Source organism: Asterias rubens, chromosome 16, assembly GCF_902459465.1.
Source record: "Asterias rubens chromosome 16, eAstRub1.3, whole genome shotgun sequence".
NCBI lineage: Eukaryota > Metazoa > Echinodermata > Asteroidea > Forcipulatida > Asteriidae > Asterias > Asterias rubens.
Window position 1 is genome coordinate 11837336 of NC_047077.1, and position 9843 is coordinate 11847178.

The 9843-nt window shown below is 39.9% G+C and overlaps 1 protein-coding gene across 2 annotated transcripts; it reads right to left on the bottom strand.

The window, feature by feature from the left end:
* Nucleotides 1-931: 931 nt before the first annotated feature.
* On the bottom strand, nucleotides 932-9372 carry LOC117300905 (zinc finger protein 91-like). 2 transcript variants are annotated; one of them, XM_033784769.1, is made up of 2 exons: nucleotides 9177-9372; nucleotides 932-5816 (listed from the first exon to the last, which is right to left on the bottom strand). In XM_033784769.1, exon 2 carries the CDS (start codon nucleotides 5566-5568, stop codon nucleotides 1360-1362), a length of 4209 nt encoding a protein of 1402 aa, XP_033640660.1. In that variant the 5' UTR covers nucleotides 5569-5816; nucleotides 9177-9372; the 3' UTR covers nucleotides 932-1359. The 2 variants fall into 2 exon arrangements, with proteins under 2 accessions (XP_033640660.1, XP_033640661.1); XM_033784770.1 differs by lacking the exon at nucleotides 9177-9372 and adding an exon at nucleotides 9039-9159.
* Between the last annotated feature and the right edge of the window lie 471 nt (nucleotides 9373-9843).

Genomic DNA, 9843 nt, shown 5'->3' on the forward strand with positions numbered 1-9843 from the left:
AAGCATTCATGATTATTTAAACACTTAAATGATGAACATTATATGATATTATTTATAACAAAATCGGTGGAAGTTTTTACAAAGTAATTTTTTGGGGGGGAATTGCAAAGATGCCATTAAAGACATCCTTAGCAATAGGTGGAGCCATTGTGGCTAACTCAGATATGACCTTTACTCTCCCGTTACAATGTAGGCTATCCACTGTTTCACTAAAATGTGTTTAAATTGTTAATGAGTTTGTGAGCTGGGCCCAATTTCTGCAAGCACAAAAACTTGTTAAGCACAGACGAATAATTCCTTACTAGAAGCTGGTTACCAGCCAAAGGTCCATAAAGTTTGGATGTTCTGACTGGTAGCCAATCCATTGTATGCTTCCATAGAAATTTGCTAGGCAGTATTTTCTACTTATAAAAGCTTTATGAAATTTGGCCCACTCCAAGTTACAGTAATCAAGACTGTAAAGTTGCAGTTGTGCATAGCAAAAATCCTGGGTACACATTTTTTGTTTGTCCATTTTAGTTTGAAAAACACTGATGTAGCAGTTTAAAGGCAGTGGACACTATTATTACTCAAAACAATGATTAGCATAAAACCTTTCTGGGTAGAGGTTGACAATATAAAACTTTGTAAGAAACGGCTCCCTCCGAAGTAATGTAGTTTTCAGGAAAAAAGTAATTTTCCACGAGTTTGATTTCGAGACCTCAGATTTAGAATTTGAGGTCTCGAAATCAAGCACACAACTTCATGTGACAAGGGTGTTTTTATTCTTTCATTATCTCGCAAATTCGACGACCAATTGAGCACAAATTTTTGCAGGTTCGTTATTTTATGCATATGTTGAGATACAATAACTGTGAAGGCTAGTCTTTGACAATTACCAATAGTGTCCAGTGTCTTTATTTGAGTTGGTTGAATACAAGATCTGCAAAAAAAGATATTTAATATTTATCTGTCGTTCATTTGGTGTCTTTGTTACATAAAGTACACCCATGATTGTGGCTGTGCATAGTTTTATTAAAGGGACATATTGCCTTGGATCTGGCGATTTGGTCCAGGAAAAGCATTTGAAACCCTCTGTTATGAAATGCATATTGGTTATGAAGTACTCAAAATTGCAAGATTTTACTTTATTTTTCAAAAACAAGGTCAGCCATTTTGTACAGTCAACAAAATGGCTGACCATGTGGAAATCCGTGGATCATTATAATCTACTTTCAAAACATCTATCTAACCATTATGCATTTTAAAACAAACGGTTTCAAAATAATTTTCATGGACCAACTCGCCTGGTCCAAGGCAACTTGTCCCTTTAGACATGGAAGCTTAAAGTGTTCATCACATTGTTAATACTATGTTTGCTCATGTGTGTATTGGTTGATGTGAATCTAGTTCGTGCTTAGTTTTGAATCGTGTGTTGCATCCGTCACAAGCTAAAGGAAGATTCTTAAAGTGACTATGCATATGAATTGTTATAGAACTTCTCCGTGCTGCAGTGAAGCCACACACACCACAGCAAAACGGCTTTTCCGTTTTGTGACTCCACTGGTGTACTTTGAGCTCACCGTTCGTTATGAAACGTTTGTGGCAGACGTCGCACACGTGGGCCCGTTCATTGTTGTGCACCTTAATGTGACTTTTCATATTGGATCTATGATTGAAACCGCGTCCGCAAATATCACATTTGTAAATATCATGTTTTGCATCTGCATTTTGAAGACAAGTGGAAACATGGCATTTCAGGTTACCCTTTGATGCAAAATGGCGGTTGCAATATTCGCACGAGAAAGGTTTCTCACCAGTATGGACTCTCTTGTGCATCAGTAAGGCACTGTGTTTTTCAAAAGCATAACCGCAGACCTCACATTTATAATCGCCGTAATTTTTCTGCTTCAGTCGAGGGATGTTTTCTGTTTTTTTAACATGTGTGATTTTGTGGTATTTCAGTGTGCTATTCTGAGCAAACCGTCTATTACAAACATTGCAAGAATATGGCTTTTCGCCGGTGTGAACCCGCATATGGCCTCTTAGATTTTTCCGTTCTAGGAATCCTCGTCCACAGATATCGCAAAGAAATCTTTTGTCGAGGCTTGAGACTTGTTCATCATTCACATCTTGCACAGAATCCCAGCCAACTTTGCTAACTGAAACAACAGAGGGCTGCTCTTCGTCGCAAGAGTTGCTTACAAGTTCTTTGAGACTTCTGGTATCCACTTCTGGTCGTTCATCTGTAAGAACATTATCAAGGGTCTCTGCAGCAGACTGTGTTTGGCAAGGATCCTCTAATGAGGCGCTTAACAGCTCTGGAAAAACATATATTTTTAGTTTTTCCTCACTAAGAGCTTTTCTCTGTGATGGTGTGATAGACTGTTCTTGGCCAACGTCATCACATGATTTGCTTATCAAGAAGTCCTTTGTATCTCTGTCTTGACAAGTTTCCACATTTGGTTCTTCATTAGATAGAACTCTATCATGCAACACAACAGTACAAGCATCATCGCATGACACGCTTACAATTTCTGGTTTAATTGTGGCTCGGCTAGTATCTCTGATCAATTGTTTGTCATGAGCTGAACTTTGTGATACCATAACTTGCTCTTGGCAAGTATCAGGACACAAAGTTCTCAATGGTTTCTTTGAATCAATCTCTTGACAGGTATCCAAGTTTGGTTGCTTATCAAGAGCAGCATCATGTGAATCAAAGTCAGACTGCTCTTGGGAAGCATAATCAACTGAGTTATTGAACAGTTTCTCTTGAGAAGCATCATCAACTGAGTTATTGAACAGTTTCTCTTGAGAAGCATTATCAACTGAGTTATTGAACAGTTTCTCTTGAGAAGCATCATCAATTGAGTTATTGAACAGTTTCTCTTGAGAAGCATCATCAACTGAGTTATTGATCAGTTTCTCTTGAGAAGCATCAATAACTGAGTTGATGAACTCTTTCATTTGGGAAGCATCATCAAATGAGTTGATGAACACTTTCTCTTTATCAATGTCCAAGTTCAGTTCATCTGTAAGAAGTGTTTGGATTGGGACACTGACAGGGTGGTCTTGGCAACCACCTTCGCCTGAGAGGTTTGCGCATTCCTTCAAACCGCTACCCTGTGTAGCATCAGATTCTTCATCTGAAAGAACTGAAACATCTGATGATACTAGGGCAGACTCTTCTTGGCAAGCATTATCACATGAGCCACTAAAGACGTCTGAATCTAAACTATTGTCTTGAATATTAACATGCATACTTGGTAGTTTATTTGTTTGGATTTGTTGGCTGTCTGCATGTATCTGGACCAACTCATTTGAAGGCATTTCTAAGACACTATAAGTATCTTGTGTACATGTAACTGGATAAGGACTGTGTATTACTTGGTGTGTGGCGAGTTCACTATCAGTTTTGAAACGTTTATCGCATCTGTCGCAAGAAAATTTAAGACTCTTTTCATGAGTCTTGAGATGTCTTGTAAAGTTTGCTCGGAGAGCAGCTGTGAATCCACAAACGCCACAAAAAAATGGCTTCTCTTTCTTGTGGCTCCACTGATGAACCTTAAGCTCACTCCTTGTTATAAACCGTCTTTCACAGTTGTCGCAGGGATAAGCCCTGTCGTTGGTGTGGATTTTTATGTGGCATTTAAGATTCTGTTTGTGATTGAAACCCCGTCCGCAAATGTTACAGATGAAAGATTTCTGGACGGCTTTCCCATTCTGATCACATGTCAATTGATGGGATTTTAGATTACCTTTCTGGGCAAAGTGTCGGTTGCAAAACTCGCAAGAGTACGGTTTTTCTCCTGTGTGGATTCTCTTGTGCATTATGAGGGCGTTCACTCTTGGAAAAGCGTAACCACAAATCTCACATTTGAATTTTCCCTCGTTTTTAACTTTTACACGAGGTGCGTTTTTCTCAGGTTTGTTGTGAGTAGTTTTATGAGTTTTTAACTTACTGCGATATAAGAACTGCCTGTTGCAAACATCGCACGTAAATGGTTTTTGGTCTGTGTAAACTCTGTTATTGGTTTTTAGATCACAAAGAAATTTCCTTTCACTTGGTGTTATCTTTAGGCTGGGAGGAAATAGAGGTTCAGTTTGTTGATTTCTTTCTCTGATGTCCATTAGGATGTCCCTGCTTTCTTTCTTGTCAGGTTGAGCTGTATTTTGAGATGCGACGACAAACTGATCTTGACACTTGCTATTATCATCTTGGCAAGTTCTCGTGTTTGATTGTTCATCATCAGAAAGAAGTTTATCACATGATCTTGCAGCATCCTGTTCCTGACAAGCATTATCAATCAAGTGTCTTGTTATTTCTTTTGCACTACTGTCTTGAGTAATATTCGTTGATTGTTCATTACAAACAACACCCTCAACAGATACTATGTAAGCCTGTTCTTTAAGAGCATTATCACTTGAGGTTCTCTGGAGGTCCTTTGTGTCAATGCTTCCAGACAAATCCATGAATGGTTGTTCCTCATAATCGGCTTGGTGAGGGTCTCCATGATTCTGCACTAACACATAGGATGATGGAGTTTCCACAGCAAAACTGGAGTGTGTTTGTGGTGTGAGCTCATAGGGATGTACAAGCCGATGTGTTTCAAGTTCACTCCCAGTCTTGAAGCGTCTATTACAGTGGTCACAAGCAAACAGGAAAATCTTCTCATGAACTTTAAGATGTCTTGTGAAGTTACCTCTGAGAGCGGTCGTAAACGAACAATTACCGCAGCAATATGGCTTCTCGGTTTTGTGACACCACTGATGTTTTCTGAGCTCACTGCTTGTTATGAACCGTTTATCACAAACGTCACAAGGAAAAACTCTGTCGTTGGTGTGGATCTTGGCGTGGGTTTTCAGATATTGACGAGAGGTAAAACATCGTCCACACATATCGCATAAATAACTCTTCTGATGACCATGAACGTTTTGGGGACAAGTCTCAAGATGGCATTTGAGATTGCCTTTTCGTGCAAAGAGTCTGTTGCAAAAGTCACAAGAGAAAGGTTTCTCACCTGTGTGGACACTCATATGCATAAGTAGGGCACTCGGTTTACTGAAGGCGTAACCGCAAACATCACATTTGAAGTTCCCCTCATTTTTTTGTTTCCCGTGTAATGAGCTCCCGCCAGGTCTGTTGTGAATGTCCTTATGGGTCTTGAGGGTGCTCCGCTGTGCAAACCGTTTGTTGCAAATGTCACAAACGTAAGGTTTTTCTCCGGTGTGGACCCTCAAATGTGATTTTAGATTTCTCCGTTTGTGAAAAAAACGGCCACAAAAATCGCAATCTAATGACTTTCCGTTCCTTGAGAACAGTCCGCTTGGAAACTGAAACTCAGCTTGTCCGTTCGGCTCCATATCGGACTGATGATCTGACAGAAGTCTACATCGTGCTACTTCTTCAATCAGACGTTCCTGGCAAGACGCGTTGCTGGAATTGCTTAACAAGTCATCACCACCTAGACCATCATCCATACTGGGTTGCTTATAAACATGAATACGGCACGCATCATTAAGTGAGTTACTCAGCTGATCATTGGACAAAACCGCTGAAAACACCTGTAGACTGTTTAACGCAACCATCCGATTAGTTTAAGGGTTTATTTTTAATGCTGGCACGACTAATATCCATGCCTTTATTCAGTCAGAACTATGAACTTTAACCTCAACAGCCAAATTATGTTCACAGTATTCATGACTCAGCTTTTATGTAGGAAACTAAGACATCGGACAAGGCATTTAAAGTTCCTCAATAACAGCTTGGCATCCTCATTGTTCCTGATGTTCTGATGGCGGCCTCCTCACTGGTTAAGTATCTTGACTCTCATCATCTGCAAATAAGAAAGGAAAGGGTGTGTTTGTGTTTTTCTACAGAAACAAAGAAAATCAATGAACATTCTGCCAATCCTCAATACGCTGTACTCCTGTAGGGCTACTTTTTGAAGAACAAACAATTACTGTCTGTAGCAGAAATTATCCTGTGAACTCCGGATTAAAGTGCCCACGCTCTACCAACTACAATCCAAGACATATCTCATTGGCCCCCCATCAATGTTGGCTCTGCTTGCGCACACAGCACTCCAGCTGGGGTTACAAGACAACATTGAGCTGGGAAGGGGGGTTTGAAGTCACATGACCCAAGCATTTTGGCTGGGATTGCAGACCTCTCTATTTTGTTAATATATCTCATTCTCAAGTTCACATCCCCTCAAGGCGATATTTGTATTGAAATCTTGGGTGTGAACCCCGAGCTTGATGAACCCTGGCTAAATGACAGTTACAGGTTGAGTGGCTTCTGACTGGCACCATCCTAGAAAAAAAGACACTGACAAAATTGGGAGACCGCCAACATAAGGGCAAGAGAGCTCAGTTGGTAGAAAAGGTTCAAGTCTTGCTCTAGTCAATTAAGTCTTTGATCAACCCATAGAGTTAAGAACTAGAGGGACAAAAGAGACAAAACAGCCATCTCACAGCGTGTGTTTGTGCGCCCATTTTGTAAGTTGACAAAACAGCCATCTCACAGCGTGTGTTTGTGCGGCCATTTTCTAATTTGACAAAACAGCTATCTCACAGCGTGTGTTTGTGCAGCTATTTTGTAAGTTGAACAAACAGCATCGCATGAGCGTTCAATAAAAAAAAAACTCAAACGTGTATTTCATATTCAATGCACATACAGAATGACGCGCTTGTCATCTTGCGGTCCTGTCGTGTTTGTGCAAGCAGCATCACCAGTGCGCCCTCTAGTTCTTATATATAACTCTATGGTTCAACCCCAAACTACTTCAAATTTACCTAGTCAGTTTCATATGGGAGTTATTACTCACAGTCACTTCAACTGTACATTACACATCATAGCTCATCACAGGCCAAGATTTTCATCTATTAAAGGGCAAGGCAATTTTCATTTTGCAAAGGGCACTTCCATTTGACATTTTTTTATGTCTCTAGGAATCTTTTGAAGGGGCATCAAGGACACGACCAAGGCCAGGTGAATATGAACAGAGTGTGACTGTCGAACTGCTAATATGCGCCCAATTTCAAAAAGCCTGTAACGTAAGCACAAAAACTTGCTAAGCACACAAACATTGCTTAGCAGAAACTGGTTACCTGCTGTAAGTCCATAAAGTTGACATTGTTGAGGGGCGACTTTGCCAGGGGGCAACTTTATAGTGGGCGACTTTAACGTGCATGGGTAACTTTGCTGGGGGGGGGGGGGGCGGCCAGTTTGGTTACCAAAACTACTTATTCCCTAGGTTAGGTATCTTGTACTGTTACTCCTAGAAAAAAAGGATAACTTTCCGTATGGCGCCACCACTTTTTCACTTATTTTTACAAAAAGGGAAACCTCATTGATGTAAATTAGATACTACAGAGGGGCCTATTATTTCATATCGAATAAAAAAGTGGTGGCGCCATACGAAAACTTTTCTGAAACTAAGTAGTAACCTTGGCCCTTGCATTGAGAATACGTCAGTAGACCTGTAGCCGATTTCACAAAACTTTATGCAAACTGCGTAAGTCCACTTTCGTGAAACCGGCTTCTGGGAATTTTGGCGGAAAAGTTTCCGTATGGCACCACCACTTTTTCATTTGACGCTTACCAGTTTTCACGCTATTATGCCTTTTTCTTTGAATTGGCAAAAAAATAATGATGCCATATATCAACCGATGCCCTAATTATCTTCATTTTTTAATATGAAGTATGCAAACATATATTAAAACTTGATGGACATTGAAATGTTCACACCACACACCGATCTTCGATGACTTCAACTGGCCCCATTTGTTTTGAGTTTTTCCTGTTTTCATGGCAAACAAGAAAGTATGGTTTCCCGGTGAAGCCATACATGGAAGAAACATCTGCAGTGACTACAAGTGTTCTTTGAGACTCTGTGTATGACTCTATAGCCAGCAGTTGCCTTCATTTTATTCAAAATAATACCATGGTAACTTGCCAAAAAAAAAAAAAAAATGTGTGAATAATTACTGGCTTCCAAATCCAAATATTTTTTTTCTCTTAATATTTACAATAAAGCGTATAAATAAACAGTGATAATTGAATCAACAAGCTGATGTTTAAATTTTAACATTAATAATAATATTGATATGAGGGTTAAAAAATAAAAATCTCCAAAAATGTTAGAAAATTATATAAGGCACATGGCTTCTCTTAAGCCTCTGTATTTTTTTACAGAATGCTCAGCAAAACATTCAGTCACATGATTTTGATCATCATGAATTGCGAATTGAAATAGTGTTTGATGAAACTTTTTTGGTGGGCAAATATTTTTATATGGCCTCAACATTATGACATGTTTTTGAACCTTGTAGAAATGCCTAAAATACCAAACTTTTTGCATTTACAAGTGCAAATGATCAGTGGAGCCTTGCGTGTTTCTAAGTTTTGGTCAAGGGAGAGGAGACTCTTTGCTTGGCAAATAAAACCACACAATTTTTATCTAGGGACTGTTTACATCGCGCACAGAGAGGTAAAAGATTTGCCACGATTTTAGGGACACCTCGAAAACAGGACCTCCTACGAAATAATTATACAATATGCCTAGTGTAGTAGTAGTATCTAATTTACCTTATTAAGATATCCCTTTTTGTAAAATGAGTGAAAAAGTGGTGGCGTCCAAATCTGTCCACCCCCCCCCCCCCCCCACTCCAGTCCTAGAACTAGTAGAGTACGCCCTACAACAATGAATACAACTTTACAAGGTTCGTTCGATTATCGTTACAGGAGCATTTAGCCGAACAAACCCTGTTCGTAGTTCTAGGATATGAGTAGGCCTAACCCCCACCCACCCAAACCCCGGAAGGAATCGGGTTACATTCCAAATCGACAACATTATCACATTATAATTGGTAGCCTAACCATGGAGCTATGCCTAACCATGGAGGTAGCCCCACCTCCATTGCATAACTAAGTGTATTCGAAAACGAGGCGGGTGTTTTGTAAACAGAAACTACATAATAAATAATTAATAGACTGAGTGCTGCTGAGAGTGAGACAGCCAACAAGAAGTCGGAAAATTCACTGTCTCCCTTACCTTGGACTGTTGGTAAACACAGGGAACACAGTCCCAACTATTTAATCTGTGATGAAGTGGTTGAGCCTTGGATGAACAACTTATCAGGAATCAAACAACAATCAAACAGCTGAATGCTGTCAATAATTACGTACAAACCTTGTTTTGATGTTACGAATGTTGTGTGTGACAGGCAGCCATTGTTTAAAATGGGTATATACCCTGTTTTAATACTTAAATAATTAGAGTTAGACAGCGCGGGTCTTCACAGACTTGATTCAAGTCCCGTTCTCGTGCGAGAGGTCCCTAAGGTCAAAATGTAGCCATCGTGCCAGGTGCGGAACACCCAGCCAGGTAGAGCATCACAAAACAATAATTTTCTGGCGCTGGCACGGGATTGGATTGGGACTTGAGTTAAGTCTAGGGTAGATGTTAGTTTCCAAACGCCAGGAGTCGATCGTTACACGTGAAAAGGATCCGAAATAACCACACTGGTAGGAACGCTTTTAGACTTGACCAAGTCCGTCCAGAATTTCTCTTGTTGCGAGTCGATGGGACCCACTGCAGGGGTACATACGTCTCACTCTCCACGTTGCAAAACTTCAAAACACGAACGTACGTTATCATTCAAGTTAAGGCCAATCAAAGACTGGTCTATTCCCTTTCAGTACACAAGAGATTCATCTAGTTCTGCTGATTTTATTATATTTTTATGAAGCTGTCTGGTATTTATTTCAGATTTTTAAATATTTAAGACCGAGAGTCCCCCTAAAATTGCTTCATATACTGTGACAAGTCACTGTGCCGTGCGTACAGTTTAAGATTT

What these genes read in the sequence shown, in the direction of transcription:
- LOC117300905 (XM_033784769.1), bottom strand. Translation starts at nt 5,568, where the DNA reads ATGGTTGCGTTAAACAGTCTACAGGTGTTTTCAGCGGTTTTGTCCAAT.